The sequence below is a fragment of the Colletes gigas genome, unplaced genomic scaffold, assembly GCF_013123115.1.
Source record: "Colletes gigas isolate AHSC1104 unplaced genomic scaffold, ASM1312311v1 Colletes_gigas_Sc00087, whole genome shotgun sequence".
Lineage (NCBI taxonomy): Eukaryota > Metazoa > Arthropoda > Insecta > Hymenoptera > Colletidae > Colletes > Colletes gigas.
In genome coordinates, this window is record NW_025106715.1 from 183,231 (window position 1) to 200,880 (window position 17,650).

At 40.5% G+C, this 17,650-nt stretch overlaps 2 protein-coding genes and 1 long non-coding RNA gene across 3 annotated transcripts; all 3 read left to right on the forward strand.

Moving 5' to 3' along the window:
* The first annotated feature begins 340 nt into the window (after nt 1-340).
* Nucleotides 341-6,474, forward strand: LOC122403963 (protein wings apart-like). The gene is made up of 11 exons (XM_043407789.1): nt 341-983; nt 1,388-3,222; nt 3,438-3,686; nt 3,778-4,026; nt 4,108-4,332; nt 4,419-4,641; nt 4,738-4,953; nt 5,027-5,206; nt 5,277-5,365; nt 5,434-5,535; nt 5,627-6,474. The coding sequence occupies exons 1-11, from the start codon at nt 800-802 to the stop codon at nt 5,774-5,776; spliced, it is 3,702 nt and encodes a 1,233-aa protein (XP_043263724.1). The 5' UTR covers nt 341-799; the 3' UTR covers nt 5,777-6,474.
* A 6,215-nt stretch (nt 6,475-12,689) lies between these two features.
* On the forward strand, nt 12,690-14,046 carry LOC122403971. Its single transcript, XR_006259668.1, has 4 exons — nt 12,690-13,085; nt 13,178-13,265; nt 13,334-13,558; nt 13,651-14,046. It is a non-coding gene; the product is annotated as an uncharacterized LOC122403971 (long non-coding RNA).
* An 877-nt stretch (nt 14,047-14,923) lies between these two features.
* On the forward strand, nt 14,924-16,022 carry LOC122403961. The gene is made up of 3 exons (XM_043407787.1): nt 14,924-15,198; nt 15,291-15,418; nt 15,500-16,022. The coding sequence occupies exons 1-3, from the start codon at nt 14,937-14,939 to the stop codon at nt 15,656-15,658; spliced, it is 549 nt and encodes a 182-aa protein (XP_043263722.1). The 5' UTR covers nt 14,924-14,936; the 3' UTR covers nt 15,659-16,022.
* The last annotated feature ends 1,628 nt before the right edge of the window (nt 16,023-17,650 follow it).

Below are 17,650 nucleotides of genomic sequence, written 5' to 3' on the forward strand. Positions count from 1 at the left end.
ATTAACATTTATAGGTAAAAATTATTCATGAAAATATTTTAACAGTTATAACAGTGTTACGTGTTTCTCGAAATGAATTATAAATATTTCTAGATATAAACAGTCTGATATTTATAAAACGGAAAAATTAACAGGCTAGAAATCTAGGCAAAAGATAAGTAATTTATTTATTTTATTATATAAAATAGATCTTGATTGGATGAGTTTTCTATCGGTAAGGTAGTTAGAAGGTAGGAAACTTAACTCTTTGGCTCTACCTACTGGGTAGGAGGACAAGTATTACAATCTTGTGTATTGTATTACTAGTTTTTTTGTGTATGGTATGTATCTAAATCTTGAAACGAAAAACATCGACAGATGGCTCAAGATCATGTTATGACTAATATTTTTAGTTGTACTTATGCAGATATATAAGAATTATAATACTTAAGAATAAGTGTGAATACAGAATTGAAGATAATGAGTATAAGGACAATGTTTTCGAATATGAATTGCATTTGAAGTTGCAGTTTCGTAAATTTGTGCATCGGGGTAAATAGCGAATGAAACATGGCGTTTGTTTCTTTCATATGTTCCGAAGATATTACTTTTTGATTTTCTTTTACGGATTTTCAATTATCGTCGAGAACAGCGTTCCGATGCATTGAAGCTTTTTTCCTTTTATAACACTTTATCACAAGCGTGCAAACAGTCAATACTCATTTCCAATTTACTTCATGAGTTTTGAAAAATGAAGAAAGCTATGCTTATTTGTGTCTTTTGAGATGTGGGACATTTTTGAAATATTGAAGAATACAACATGACGTCCCGCAGTTACACAAAATCTTACAGCCGTAAGGTCAGCAGTGTGACGCCTGGGAGTATTCAATTTGATAAGCTTTTTAGAGAAAATAGCAATCGTCCTTCTGCTGCTAAATCGGCAGGCACTGTTGGAAAATGGGGTATAACATCGTTCACGTCTATCAGGAGTACGAATATCAATGGTACGCATATTTTTTATCAATGGAAATTTTATACTTTGTTGTATCGTATAAGATATACCCATACATATGCATATGTATATACATGAATTTTTAATTAACAAATATTAAACAATCGTGCATTCAATATTTAACGATAAAATCTTATTATTAGTGTGAATATTTTTAATTTATTACGTATATTGTACTTAAGAGATTCTGCTTTTAGAAGTATTTCTCTCAAGGTATAGAGCTATTTTGCATACATTGTTGAAAAAGAATTTTTAGTTTATTAACAAGCGACAACTTCTGTAACAATTTAATAAAAGAACTTGGTCCGATTGTTACTTTTTTTTTTTTTTTTTTTAAAGTCTATATTATATTTTGTTATGTTACAATAAATCATAATAACGTTATTCCGTTTATAGGAAGAAGAGATGATATTCATAACACATTTGGTGCAAAAAGAATAAAACTTGATTACGGAAATCAGAATGCTCGTGTAAATTCTGGAAAAGATCCATTTTCATTTGAAACTGATCCTGACAATAAATCAGATGTTGCGACTCCGGTCGTTAAGCCTAAGAAATTTTTTAAAAGTAGAAACGTACCCCCTGCAGTAGAAGAATCTCGTCAGGATGTGGCAATATATAGACAAGTACCTGATTCGCATTATGGTAGAGCACGTGCTCAAAAAAACGCCCCACAACCACCACCAAAACAATCTTTACCAAAAGTATCAAGTGTTTCAGCTAAAAAAGTAGTAGAAGCTATAGATGGAACAACAGACGATGCTCCCATTAGAGAAGAAGCAAAACCTCCTATTGTATTAAGAATATGTAAAGGTACGGCACAGTTAGTTTGTGGAAATGTGCAAAACAGCCAAGATCCCGAACCTGAAACATATAGAATTTCAACACCACTTATTAGCCCTACAAAAGTAGATATCGAGCGTAAGAATTTCAGTACAGATCCGTCAAAACCTGATCAGAAAACAATTCGTTCCCACCAACCTATTATTTCTACTGTGTCAATACCTTTAGAAAATTCAGAAATGAGAAGAACTACTCGCAGTCGAGCAAAAAATCTGCATTTAGATTTACCAACATCTTCTGTTGTATCTGCAACGCCAATAACACCTAATTCGCATGGTTCTGGTCTTTCTTTAACCCTTAGAAAATCTGTTACTGACTCTAATAACACATTAATATCCCATTATGATATTGTTAAGACTGATTGTGGTTCGACGTATACCTGCAAGCCAGCAATTGAACCATTAATTGGGCGTGATCAACCACTGCCAACTACAACTCAAGAACTAATTGATATATTATCAAGTGATTCTGATCCTATGCAGACAAGACCAATGATAATAAATGCACCAGAAACTGAAGAAAATACAGAAGTTGTGCCAGACGGAGTTCAACATTGTTCAATAGATATTCCAACGAATGAAGTAATCTCTAGATCTACTTCACAACCAGAACCAGAAATTGAACCAGAACCAGAACTAGAACCAGGACTGGAATCGGAACTAGAACCAAAATTAGGATCAGACCTAGAACCAGAATTAGAACCAGAACCTGAACTTAAGCCTGAACTTGAACCTGAGCATGAACCTGAGCATGAACCTGAACCTGAACCTGAACCCGAACCCGAACCCGAACCCGAACCCGAACCCGAACCCGACCCCGAACCCGAACCTGAACCTGAACCTGAACCTGAACCTGAACCTGATCTTGAAACAGAAGCAGAAATAGAACAACCAGTTCGTACAAATGACACTGATATGGCTACAGCTAAGATCTTAGTTGATCAAGATTGGTTCTCTGGTAGTGACGATAGCGAAGGTGTCAGTTGTAATGTCGAAAGTGATATAGCATTACATGTAACAAGTACAGTCTCTGAATCACAGCCAGCAAATGTTCCATCTGCAACTGTTCAGAAACCTGCTACTAAAAAGGGTAGTATTTTTAAGAGTCGTTCGACGGGTGCAACAAACGGAAATAAAAGACGGGCATTGTACAAGCATAAGTGGTGCGACAGTGATAAAGAATCTAATACCACAGATGCTCCTAATACTGGAAATACTACACCAACGATTGCTTCAGGGTCCCATAGTGGTACAGGACCTGTAGCATACGAAGAAGAATTTGATTCTTCGCAACTAACAAGAGTTGTAATATACCCTGAAGCCGATACTGGTTTTGAAGATGAATCGGATGCTATAACAAGTATTCGTTGTGGCAAGAAAGTTAAAGGAGTATGTATATTAGAAAAGAAACTATTATATTCTATAGTAGCACTCGTAATTTTTTATACACCATGGTAACAAAAAGTTAATAATATTATATCGATCTTTTAATAATTAGTTTAGTATGTTGTAGGAAATTATTTTACCACCTTGTTTCCATTGCATGCATAAAAAACTAAAGGCGATATGCATAAAATTGTATAATTATTTACTTAATTTTATAGTTCTATACCGTAGTAAAAAATGTGAAAAAAGCTCATCAAATTCAAGAAAGTGGAGAATTTCAAGAATTTAACGATGACGTTGAATATATATTAGACACTTTAAGAGAAAACAATCCAAATGCTACTCGATGCCTTTCAGCTATACGATTAGCAAGCAAATGTATGGCGCCTGCATTTCGTATGCATGTGCGTGCTCATGGAACTGTTGCTAAGTTTTTCAAAGCACTTCACGATGCCACCAAGGATCAGGTATAGAATTTTATTTTTTATAAATATATTGTGTATAAGTTTTATAATTATTGTATGTTTAAAATCTGAAAAATTCTATACTTTCTTTCAGAGTCTTGCTTTATGTACAGCAACAGTAATGTTTGTGTTAAGTCAGGATCGTTTAGCTATGGATTTAGACCGTGATTGCTTGGAATTAATGTTAAGTTTGTTAGAATCTGATGCCAGCCATAAAGATGCACTTGATGATTGTGGCCTTAGTCGGGCAGAACTGTTAAAAAATAAAGAAAAAGTACGTCAATTATGTGCTGACATACAAGCTCAAGGACATGCAAAACATTTAAATCTTGATAATATAACTGTAAGTATTTCATACATAATTTCATAAAGCGACAACAATATGAACAATGAACGTGACCAATAACAAATTATTTTTAATTAGGTTGGTCAACTTGCTATGGAGACGCTTCTTAGTCTTACATCGAAACGTGCTGGTGAATGGTTCAAAGAAGAACTCAGAGAATTGGGAGGTTTAGAACACATTATAAAAACAATCAGAGATTGTCACCGTCATATTAATGCTCAGGATATTACAAGATCTGGTTGGTCGGATCCATTATTAGACAAATTACGTAAAGTTGATAGATGTCTACGTGTATTAGAAAATGTGAGTTATACATATTTACATATTCAATAATACAGATACATAATATCCATAATAAAATATATTATTAAAATTTCATATTCTTTCAGGTTACCCACATGAACGAAGAGAATCAGGTATATTTGTTAAAATATGAGAACGGAGTTTTAGTCAGCACTTTAGCAAACTTGTATTATCTTTGTGGACAAGAAATTCCTATTTATCCAACTATAGATCCAAGTGATAAAACTTCCACTGGTGCTGTTATCAGAGAGTGTCTATTCGCTATTATTAAAGTTCTCATTAATCTTACACATCGATTCAATAGACAATGTAAGATTTTATTATGGCGTATCTCTTCATTGATCAAATTGTTGATGAATGTACGGTCATTCTACTAAATAATAACATGTTTTATACTTATTTTAGCTTTTGGAAGTAAATCAGTAGGTACACAACCAGGTGTCTTAGATTGCAGTTTATATCTTTTGTTACGCGTACCCGAATCACTTCCTGAAGAAAAGCGTTTTGATATGATGATGTTGGCTTTGATTCTACTGATAAATTTAGTAGAGCAATGTGACGATAATAAACAACTTCTTATCGAATCGAAAGCTCCGCCATCGACAGAAAATATTTTTGACGGTAAATACATTATACATTTTTTTCACAATGACAAAAATTTAATTGTACTTATCTCACCTTTTCTGTAATATAGCCGAGGAGAGCGGAGTAGAATCTTTAATTGATCTTTTTTACAAACAAGAAGAATTAGCTCGTGCCGAAGAGCAAAAAACGGATGCTATTTTAGATGGTAAAAAAGATTCCGAACAAACGGAAACTGTATCGACAACAACTAAATCTCAAGAAGAATTTATTGAAGAAACTGTTACAAAATGTTTGTATAATTTTAGTTTTGTATCAATAAAAATTTTATAAAACGTAATTCATAAATTATTCTGTTTCAGTATTGCAAAAGGCGGGACGTCATATGGAACATACTTTAATAGGAGCATATGTAGTGCTTTTACTTGGTTACTTAATAATGGATAATAAGGTAATAAACTTTAAACTGAAATAAAAGTAATTAAACTCAAATACCAAATAATTTATATGTATTTCTAGGATTATGAATCGTTGGTACGTAGTAGACTTCCAGATAACAACTTTACTACTATGGTGTCTGTACTTCAGAAATTTTTCAATTTTATGAATTTAACGGCATCGGTAATTATTTTTTACTAATTTTTTTCAAGCTTTATCAATCGTCAGGGTATTCAATTATTTCTGAATATAAAAAAAAATTAATTTATTGCAGAATGAAGTAAGTAGCTGTGGAATTGCTGCTACTGAAAAGGTGATTAAGTTCCTAAAGATGTCAGATGCCAGAATTGAAGAAGAAAAAAATGAACTACCATTACCGGTGTTAGAAGATCCAAACATAATGCTCGATTTGTCTTCGTCTTGATTGATATCTCATACACACATTTGACATTTTTTATTACCCTGGCATGCAAAGAGAGCCAAAGTTATATGTCTCCAACGAAGGAAATTCTTTCTATCGCAGTATGAATGGACGTGTTTCATATTGACCATATATTTTGATATATATTTATTCACTTACATAATTTATTGCTGTACCTTTCATTAAATTGATTTATTTCCCCGTTAGCAGTAACAAGTTAGATATTAAGTATAAGTTGTTAATTAATTCCGCAGAAACTAATACCATAAAGAATACGCCTTGTAATTACGCATATGGCTCATTTAAGTTTTCTGCTGGCGTGTATGTATTATTATCGATTATATGATTCGCCGATCGGTTTTTTTAATATTTCTAACTGTCAAGAAGAGTGACAAGATGTAAACGTCTTCTTGTCAGATCATAATTTCTTTGCTGTATAATAATGCATAAATTTGAAATTTTATAATTACTTGGAAATTTTAAATTATCTACATTGTAAGTTACGTTGAGCGATTCGCGGCGTTAGAGTTTACCATAACTCATTAAAATTTGAAATAGCATTATTATCTAAGTTTATTTTAATATTAAAATTATACTATAAGCCTTGTAAATGTAAATTTATAAATTATAATTGTATCTTAAATTCACAGTTTCAAGTTATTAGATCCCATTGACAGGCACAAGTTTTCACAAACCTTTAATCGCGTATTTTGTCTGACAAAATAAGGGAATGAATAAGAGATATATCACATTGTTATGTATATGCAATAAACTAGCTTTGAAACTACAAATCTGTAAAATAAAACACTTTTTAAATAAAAATCAAATACGTCATGTATTAGACAGCATAAAATATAATTTTATTCTGTATTAAATATTTATTTTGATTTCTTTTCCTTCCTATGTAGGTTCCTTATTTCAGTATCTGTGACTAATTTCAAACAACCTATTGCCGTGTGTAAATGTATAAATTTTATAGGTACATATAACGATTACATTTAGGCAGTGGTATTAATAGAATTATAAAGAACAGAAGTACGGAAAGATACCTGATGTAAAATTCAAATTTTCCTCCGTGATCCTCTCAACGTACATATTTAGATTTTAGGCATCTCATTGTGGTGTTACAAAGAGACCAAATACTTTGCCAGAAAAATGAGAAATGTACATGTGATAAACAAAATCATATAATTGAAATACATACATATACATGTGCTCATTCATAGGAATAATAAAAATAATTTCTATTTTTTCAATGGTCAAAACATGATCAGAGTATCCTTAGAACGTGTATTTCCGTGTAAATTTTTATCCACAGATTGAAATGGCCAATTTATTCAATGGTACTCTATTGTACAATATAGCTAATAATTTTAAATCACGGTACGACATGGAAGGTTATATAAATACAATTACGCCTTCGTTTGCATCATATCTTTAAAATGAAATCAATCCCCGTAAGAAACAAAGACCAAAGTCCAAAGAAAAAAGCAAAGTCCGACCAAAATACAGACGATAATGATACAGAATATTTTAGTGCAGACGAAGATATGTACCTCCGAATCTAATAACCAGACTATTCACGGCGTAAAAACCATGAACACAATGTATAGAACCTAATTTATATAAATTTAATCGTCATTTTTCCTTTTTCTATGCATCATTACTACTTATTATCGAAAATTATTGTCATTATTCATTAAAATAATTTGTAAATTCAATAAGAAACGAGTACATTGTCATGCTGCATATATTTATCATTTCTAACCTTATTTAAATCGAAAAAATCGATACTATTAATTTTATTCCTTTACGAAAGAAAAAGCTTATAATCGAAGGCAATTGATATAAATTATCAACAAAAATTTGATATTTATTTGTACATCCGGATAACGGTTTGAAATATTTGTTAATAGATTCAAATCTTTAAATTAAACGTAAACGGAAGTTCGTTTATGAATAAATTTGGTGGTAATTTAATGCATCGAAATCGACAATAGTGACGACGAACTTCTTTAGCGTTTAACGGAGTGGTGGGGACAGCCGACATATCCTACCGCACGAGCCACATGTTACGCCAGGTCAGCACTTGACGCGCAACTTCCAACAACATAAAATTAAATATACATCTAAATATTTTAAACATACGCATGAAATTTCAAGCGAACATTTCTGCATTTTTAAAACATTATAACTTCTGAACGGATTGGAGGATTTTAATGTTTCAAATTGCAAACAACGCGTATTTTGGTGAAGAATATGTAGAAATTCTAAGAATATTCGAAAAGTTGTTCCATAACGTCGTAAAGTGACAAAATGCTCAGAAAAATTGTCAATTTTCAAACGATCATAACTTTTACAATAGTAAAACTTATATCATTGAAATTTTTTCTAGAAGTAGTACCTAGAAAAAAGTATTAGACAACATTTGATTTTGATTTCGATTAAAACTGAAATTTATATTGTTTTAAATTCGCAGCCATTAGCTCGGTGTTACCCATAATGAAGAAGTTCTTCTTGAAAGGTAACACCGATTACCAGGTCTCACCACGAGGAGGTTGCTGCGATTGGAGACCCAAAGTGAGATCGATGGAACAAAGTTCGATCGACCTTCCTTTTTACACACTTAGAAACTAGATTACGCAAAAAAAAAGATGCCAAGTAATTACTTTTCTAAAACAAAGGAGGAAGCGAAATTGTGGGAGACGCGACACGACGAAACGCGACACAATGCTGCACAGTGCAGTAGGAACATGAGGTGCGACACCGTACCGAATAGCGGGTCAAAAGGGGCAGCTCGTTACCTCTTAGCAAGTCCAATTGAAGGGGAGGAGAATCGACGCACCAGACACGGGTTCCCCATTTCTCCAACGCGCCCTGCTGGGAGCCCGTAGGACCCAACCCGGGACGTCTTACACAGGAGAGAGATCCTGAGTCGGGGCTACCGCAGACAGGAACAGGTCCCCTCTACGGCCGATGACTCTTTCCCTAGAATTGTCTCACCAGAGGACGGCAACCGACCCTTCGAACCATCTAAACGGCCGATCACTTGCTTTTTACATCAAAGCAGCGGTGACCGGAGCTAGAAACGGGGAAACGAGACTGGAAAATAAGCTATTAATTAATTCATTACTTGGCAATCTACGCAGTAAATAAAATAATATACAATGTAAATTGAAAATTAACGTCGTAGGTGGAATTGAGAATTAATGTGAATTAATGAAATATAGGAAACATCGGAAAAACAAGGAAAAGAAGGAAAAAGAAAAATTCGACGTTAATTTTTACATTCGCGCTGCGCCTTAAAATTAATCGCTTACGTGTAAATCCCGATGAATCCGACGTCATCTATTGATCTCCTCCTCCTCCTAGAAATTGATCTGGTAAAAAACTGAAATAAAAATTAGTAGTTATGTGTACATGTAGACAAATAATAAAACCTAAATAACAAATTAGTTTGAAATAAGGAATTGGAACAATCCAACGAAGTAAATTAACGAAACGAATCATTCGAAAAAAAAGAAACCAACGATGTGTACTTTGAATTATAGATTAATTTTGAAAATTAAAAAACCAACGAAGCGCAAGACGAATAACAAAATAAATCGTAAAAGAACAAACCAACGATGAAAGCGAGACGAAGATAGAATAGAATAAATTGAAAAATATCAACCCAACGATGTAATTAATATAGATAAAACTAGATGAACGAAGAACCCAAATATGAAAATACCTATATACATAAAAATGCAGAAAAACACAATATTTTCATTAGTTATATTAATATTAATTGTATCTATACCAAAACCAAAGGGTGATCCTTCCTTCCTGGTCAGCATCGCAGAAGATATCTGAAACAGAAAACAAAAACGCGTGACAGTACCCCCGGCGGTTCCAGGAGTACTGAAAAGAGTTGCCCAGCTGTGTCCACTTTTATGCAGTCAAGCCAAAGAATCAACGAGCCAATCAGCAGCCAGTCCGCTGGGGGCGACCATCGTCCGTCCACCTTGAAACGTTATAAGAGCCCCCTGAGGCCCTCGCGCGGGAGTTATCTCCCAACCACCAAGCAAGACGGACCGCATCGAGATGAAGAATTTAATTGAAGATTTACATTCGATCAAAATCGAAGATGGCGGCCAAGAAGATGTTTCACGAGCAACGGGCAAGGGAGAAAACCGGTCTTTTTAAAGACCAAGAAAATCTCATTCGTGGGAACAACTTATGCAATGAACTGAACAACTTTTATATTTAACAACTCAGAGACACTTTACATCTCTGTTTTGTAACAACTTTTATATTTAACAATTCAGAGACACTTTACATCTCTGTTTTGTAACAACTTTTATATTTAACAACTCACAGACACTTTACATCTCTGTTTTGTAACAACTTTTATATTTAACAACTCAGAGACACTTTACATCACTGTTTTGTAACAACTTTTATATTTAACAACTCAGAGACACTTTACATCTCTGTTTTGTTACCGACTTTTATATTTAACAATTCAGCGACACTTTACATCTCTGTTATGGAACAAGTTATGCAATAAAACTGAACATGGTATATTTGCCTATATGTATAGGAAGGAAATTCGTCGTTAGTATTGTCGCCCGTCAATGCACTTAATTATGCAAGATCAGTATACTATCTAATTTTATTTTTATTATACCGGTTTGTAATATCGTAAAGATCAATGCAAAAACATTATGCACAGCTCTTGTATTTCTTTGATTTATCCAAGTAGTCAAAGTATAATATTTAACAAACTTTTGGTTCAAATAAAATAACGAATGACACAAAATTTGAGTACCTGTTACATGTAACCTATGTATAAATGCATAACTAATATTGATATACGCATAACGAACTTAGTTTGTGATATGAAACATTAAGAAAAGTGTAAATTAATAAATAAGTTTCAAAATGGGTATTCCAGGTTTAACAACTTTCATAAACAATCGTTCAGATCGTTATTTGGAATATTTCGAGCTACGTGATACGTATTTAGTTATTCAGCTGTCAAATATATAATTGGTACAAGTGCAATTGTGTTTTTGTCGGTGATTACGATAAATACGCTCAACGAGTATCGGATTTTTTTGACGATTTGATAAAGTGCAATGCAGTACCATTAGCTTTGATCGATTGTGGTTGCGAGGATAAGAAACTGCAAACAGTTATATCTAGATCTAGAGAAAAGGTTCGTACAGCATCATCTTATTCTCCGATCTGTCAACAGAAAATGAAATTTTTTCCTTTACATATTTAGGAAGTTTTCAAAGATGTTAGGAGAAAGAAGAATATTCGTCATGTGCAATGCTTATTCGAAGCTGATAATGCTATAGCTACCGTAGCAAGGATATTGAATTGTCCTGTATCGAGTTATAATTCAGATTTTTATGTGTTTGGGACATTGCACATACCGTTTGATACATTGGACAATTACACGGTGAAAAGTTCAACTGGAAATGGTTACACGAAACGTTGTAAAATTTATAAAGTTGAACACTTATTAAATTCTTATAGAGGTTTAAGTCAATCTACACTGCCATTAGCTGCAATATTACTAGGCAATGATTATGTAAAACGTGGTACATTTAGAAACTTCTTTCGTTATTTAAAGTTACGACGAATAACAAGAAAAAGGTATAGTAATCGACAGTATTGTATAGAAGCAACTTTACAATGGTTGAGCGGATTTTACATCTTGGACAAAGCAGTCATTGGAATACTATGTAGATCACCTAAAACCGTAAGACAAAAAATGGCTATACAAATGCATCTACAGAAATACTTGCTTACTTCCATTGGGGTTTTCACAGGAATATGCAGCTCGTGCCACAACACATTCCATAAACAGAATTTTTTAATTTGATGGAGATGTTAATAGTCTAATGTACATAGAAGAAACTGATAAAAATGGAGACTTTGAATCATCCGAAGAAGAAGAAGAAGAGGAAGAGAACGAAGTTGAAATATTAGACATGCTTAAAGGGGTCAGAATCTGCTACCAATAATGCACTAGCTAATGTACCTAATTTGTTTGTAGATGAATTTCTTATGGGCAATTATCCTGCATATTTTATGGACTTGTTGGTTCGACGTTTATATATTTGTCCTGTACAAATAGAGGATTATTCCTATCCATTGAACAATGTAATAAGTTTAAAAATTATTAGAGTTATATATGCATTTCTGCAATCAGGAATGAATAGAAGGAGAGGTTTCATGAAATACATGATTAGAGATTATAATAAAAAGCTTAAATGTTACGAACTAGAAGGCACTGACACTAAATTTTCATCCCCATTACTGTCCCTATCTAATCTTAGAGAAGTACCATTAACGAGTCCAGGATTAAAAAATAATGTACAAACATGCGTCATTGATTTTTCATTACCATTTGAATTTAAATTCAAGTTATATAGACACAAATATATTGTTTTGAATAATTTGGGTTTTCCGTGGTCGGAACTTTGCCAACTTATTCTGCGGTTTTAATCTCAACGGAACGAGGAGGTCACTAGAGAAAACAGACGCTAAACTCGCTGGTCGAAACAATACGGTTGAGTGCGATCAGCTGTAACGCGCGCTATCGCTCGACGCTCTCCTCTTGCCCCACTCCCCGGAGAGCCCGAGCTGCTCGATCCACCCGTGGTGCTCGCGGGGTCTGGGGGGAGAGGCGCTGAGCCCGCGGCAGCGCACGCGCTGTCGATCAACCGGTGACATTTATTTAGATAATGTACAGTTTGTTAAAATGGTAATAAATCTATATATCGTCAAAATGCGTAAATTAATAAGTCCACAATTTAATCCGTCCACAACATGCCGCCCGCCTCGACGTCGAATTATCGATGTCGAAATCGATGGTCTCAATGGATCGCTTCGGGCGCGGTCGGCGTCGTTCGGGCCCCTCTCGTGGATTCGTCGTGGTGCGACGTAGTACGACGTAGTACGCCGCCCGCCATGAGAAACGTTGGAGAAACGTGGTTCGAATTAAGCCGGGTTGTGGTCATCGTGGACGGGCAGAGGGACCAATTTCGCCACGGTTCGGTCGAAGGTGCGTGAGCCCTGCCTCAGGGTCACGACGCGAACGAGGCCGTCACTCCCGGGGTGGAGGACTTCGACTCTGGCCAACGGCCATCGAGTCGCAGGGGCGAGGTCGTCCTTCACCAGCACCAATCTGCCCGGTCGGAGATTGTCCTGTTTCCTCGGCCATTTTACGCGCTGTTGTAGTGCGTGCGTGTACTCCCGACTCCACCTGCGCCAAAAGTGTTCGTGCAAGTTAGTGACGAGCTTCCAACGAGCGGTAAGTGGGATGGTTGAATTTTCGAGGAGAGGTTCAGGTGGTGAGCGGATTCGTTCCCCTACTAAAAAATGCCCTGGGGTTAAGGGTTCCAGGTCCTGTGGATCGTCGGAGAGAGCCGTGAGTGGTCGCGAGTTGAGGCAGGCTTCGATACGGCAAAGCAACGTGGCCATCTCCTCATAGGTGAGTGTGGCTTCACCTATGACTCGTTTGAGGTGGGTTTTCATGCTTTTAACCGCTGCTTCCCATAGTCCCCCCATGTGTGGAGAATATGGTGGAATGAAGGACCATTCCGTGCCCTCATTGGCCAAGGTCCCAGCCGCTGCCCCATAGAAGTCTGACGTGGCCCTGAACATCCGCTGCAGCAGTCCACATGCTCCCTGGAAGGTGGTACCGTTGTCGCTGAATAGTTGACCGCAGTGACCTCGGCGTGCGGTGAACCTGTGGAATGCTGCCAGGAACGCAGAGGATGTAAGGTCAGTTACTGCATCAAGATGCACCGCTTTAGTGACCATGCAGACAAAGACCACTACGTAACCCTTCTGGCTTTTGTGGCCCCTGACTTTAGCCGTTCGCAATGCAAATGGGCCTGCGTAATCCACCCCTGTACGGAGGAAGGGCTTCGATGGCTGCACTCTGGCCGCAGGCAGGTTGCCCATCTGCTGGTGACCTGTTCTGGCCTTCGTCCGCGTGCAAACGACGCACTCGTGGAGTACCTGCTTGACCCGAGCACGACCCCTGGGAATCCAAAAAGCCCGATGGACCCATGCCAGGGTGGCGTTGACTCCGCCATGTAAGGTCTTGTGATGCGCATCCCTGATCGCAAGAGTGGCCAGATGTGACGCTCGATGGAGAATAGCCGGATGACGACGAGCCTCTCCCAAGGTAGCGTTCTGCAGCCGTCCGCCGACCCTGATGATCCCATCCGGTCCTAGAAAAGGTCGCAACGAAATTAGTGGGGATGTTGTAGGGATCGCAGAACCCCCGGATAACTTCTGCAGCTCGGAGGTGAAAGTTTCCCGCTGGCTCAGACGGATGGTGGTGAGCAGCGCCCCTTGGAGTTCCATCGTGGTCAGGAACTCGGTCCGTTCACTGTCCGCTGTCCTACAGCGGGTCGCAAATCGCCTGATTTGAGCGGTGACACGAATAAGGCGATCGAGGGAGGAAAACCTGGCCAGATAAGTATTTTCCTCGTCCGAAGTTCTCGACAGCAAGACCGTGGTCTGACGTTCTTCAGGTACCCGTTCGGTCGCGCTCCAAGATCTAGACGCTGGCCACTGCTCGGGATCCCTGGTGAGCCAAGTCGGTCCAGTCCACCACAGGGTCGATTGTTGCAGCTCCCGACTCGACATTCCCCTGGTTGCCAGGTCGGCAGGATTTTCGTGCGTACTCACGTGCCTCCAGGACGCTCCGGATACGAGGTTGAGTACCTCAGCTACTCTATGTGCGACGAAGGGCTTCCACTTAGACGGGTGAGCTTGAAGCCAGGCTAGCACCACCGTAGAGTCCGACCATGTCTGGATCCTGATGTTGTTGAATCCCAGTCCCTTTTGCAGCGCTGCCAGCAGTCGCGCCAGTAAGACGGCACCGCACAACTCCAGACGAGGTATGCTGAGTAGTTTGGTCGGCGCTACTCGCGTTTTGGCCATCACCAGTGACGCAGTGGATCCCGTAGCCCGACGCACGACCAGGTATACGGCTGCAGAGTAGGCACGCTCGGACGCATCGCAGAACCCGTGTAGCTCTGCCTCACAGTCGCCTGGCGAGTACTGAAGCCACCGAGGTACGGATATCTCGTCGAGCTCCGGAATTTCCCGACGGAAGGTGGTCCAGCGGTGAGTAATCGGCTCGCTGATGGCCTCGTCCCACGATACTCCTGCTAACCATAGATCCTGTAACAGAACTTTAGCTTGGATCAAGACCGGCGCTAACCATCCCAGTGGGTCAAAGAGTCGTGCAATTTCGGACAGAACCAATCGTTTGGTCCACGTGGTTCTGGGGCTCTCCTCGGCGATGCACGGTCCTCGCACGGCAATCGAGTCCTTTGTCGTGTCCCACCTGAGACCCAATGTTCCATGGACCTCGGGTTCCTGGAAGGTTTTTACCTCAACGAACGGTGAGCTCAGCTTCCTGTCGGAACTGGCCCACTTGTCGAGCGTGAATCCTGCCGAGCGGAGCAGGTCCGTAAGTTCTCGGCGTATCTTCCAGGCTTCCTCGATGTTGTCGGCCCCAGCCAAGATGTCGTCGACGTAGGCGTTGGTACGGAGCACCTGGGCGGCCAATGGGAACGCTGCTTCTTCGTCGTCAGCCAGCTGTTTAAGCACCCGATGGGCCAGGTAGGGTGCTGGAGCAGTGCCATAAGTCACTGTGTTGAGGCGGAAATCCGTGACCCTTTCTGATGGATCGTTCCTCCACAGGATGCGGAGCCAATCCCGGTCGTCTGGATGCACCAGGATTTGCCGGAACATCTTGACGATGTCCGCCGAGAAAGCTACCCTGAAGAGCCGCCATCGTGTAATGACCGCCCAGAGGTCGGTCTGCAGCTTCGGTCCCGGCAGCAGCGCGTCATTAAGTGAGGCGCTTCCAGCCGAGGTACAGGAGGCGTTGAAGACCACCCGGATCTTCTGCACGCCGTCAGCATCCTTCCAAACTGCGTGGTGAGGTAGGTAATAACCGGCATCGTCCTCCGCTAGCGGTTTGGTTACCGCACTCATGTGCCCCAGCCGCTGGTACTCCTCCATAAACCGAGAATACTGCTGCCGAAGACTGGGGTCCCGTTCTCGTTTCCGTTCGGCCGAGAGCAGAATTCTGAGGGCAGGTGTTCTGGAGGTCCCCACCTTCGTCGCCGCATCTCTGAAGGGCAAACGCACGACGTAACGACCAGACTCTTCTCGGAACGTGGTGTCCTGAAACAGTCGTTCACATTTCAGTTCCTCGGGAGTCATCGGAGTGGTAACAGGAACTTCTTCTAATTCCCAGAACTGTTGGAGGTCGATCGAGGGTGCATCGCGGCGGACGTGCAGTATTCGGGCGGATCGAGAGGACCCCGAGCCGTCAGCTAGCCCCATGAGTGTCCAGCCGAAGGGGGTCAAGATCGCCACCGGTGCTCCAGGAGGCCCCTCGCGTTTGTCCTGAAACAAGCGGCCACAGACGTCGGCACCCAAGAGGACGTCCACTCGACCTGGAACAGTATACGTCGGGTCAGCCAAGGTCAGTCCCTTGATGTGAGGCCACTCTTTGTCTTCCAACGGTTGCGATGGTGTGGGTGCGGTGAGGCTTTTGGTCACCAGGGCTTCCAATTGCAGCCGGAAACTGTCGTCGAGGGGTGACCGAATGGTCACGTGAACCTCGGATCGTGCCGTCCCCACGCTGGCTCCTTGATACCCGGTGAGGTTGACCCGAACCGCTCGCCTCCGCAGCCTCAGAGATTGCGCCGCCCACTCACTGAGGAATGAGCATTCCGAGCCGGAGTCCAGCAAGGCCCTAACTGTGAGTGTTCTCCCGTCGGGAGCTTCGAGAAGCACTTGGGCCGTAGCTAGGAGCGTCACCCGGTGTGAGCTCACGGTGTAGGTGGCGGAGCAGGTAGAGGTTGAAGGTGTTGGGTTTCTCTCTCCGATCGTGCTGTTGCAGGCATCGTGAAGAGTGGTGTGGTGCAGCCCGTCACACACCCAGCAGCGGAAGTTGGAGGTGCAGTTCTGGACCTGGTGACCGGTAGCTAAACACGAGATGCATACGCCCGATTTCGTCACGAACGCTCGACGCTCGTTGTTCGGTAAGCCCCTGAACCGTCTGCACGCGCCTAGCGTATGGGTACCGGAACATAACGGGCACTGACGGCCACCCTTCGGTTTCTTTTTTGCCTCGCTGACGTTGACCGTCATTGCAGTACGCGTGGGACCGGAGGGACTGCCACGACCTGTCAAGGGTACCTTTGGGGCGGCAGGTACATCGAACTGGCGAGCCGAGGACAGAGCGTGGACCCGATTTTCCAGGAACATCTCCAAAGCGGCGAACTGCGGAATCTCAAGTGGATCGGTGAGCGAGACCTCCCAGGCCAGTCGCGTGGTTTGATCCAGTTTTTCCGTCAGAAGGAAAACAAACCACTCGTCCCACTCTTTGACGGGCTTGCCCAACGCCTTGAAGGCCTCCTGAGTTTGGCGGAACTCATCCAGAAGCCGTTTGATTTCTGACTGCGAGGTTTTCGTCGCATGGGAGATTTGAATTAACCGTCTCATATGGGACGCGGACAGTATGCGGCGATTGCCAAAACGCCTTTCCAGAGACGCCCACGCTCCGTCATAATTGCTCTCCGTGACGGGAGTCAGCATGAGCATTTTTGCTGCTTCACCGACCAGGCACGATTTTAAATATTGTAACTTACGTACCTTGGAGATCCGCGCGGAGTTGTGGATCAGGGAGCAGAATTGGTCACGGAAGCTTTCCCATTGGAAGAGATCTCCCGAGAAGGTGGGAAGGTTGATCTGCGGCAGAGCTGGTTCCGGATCTTGAACGGTTGGAGGTGGTTTAAAGGTTCCTGGATGGTCCACGGTCGACGCGTTCATGGTCGC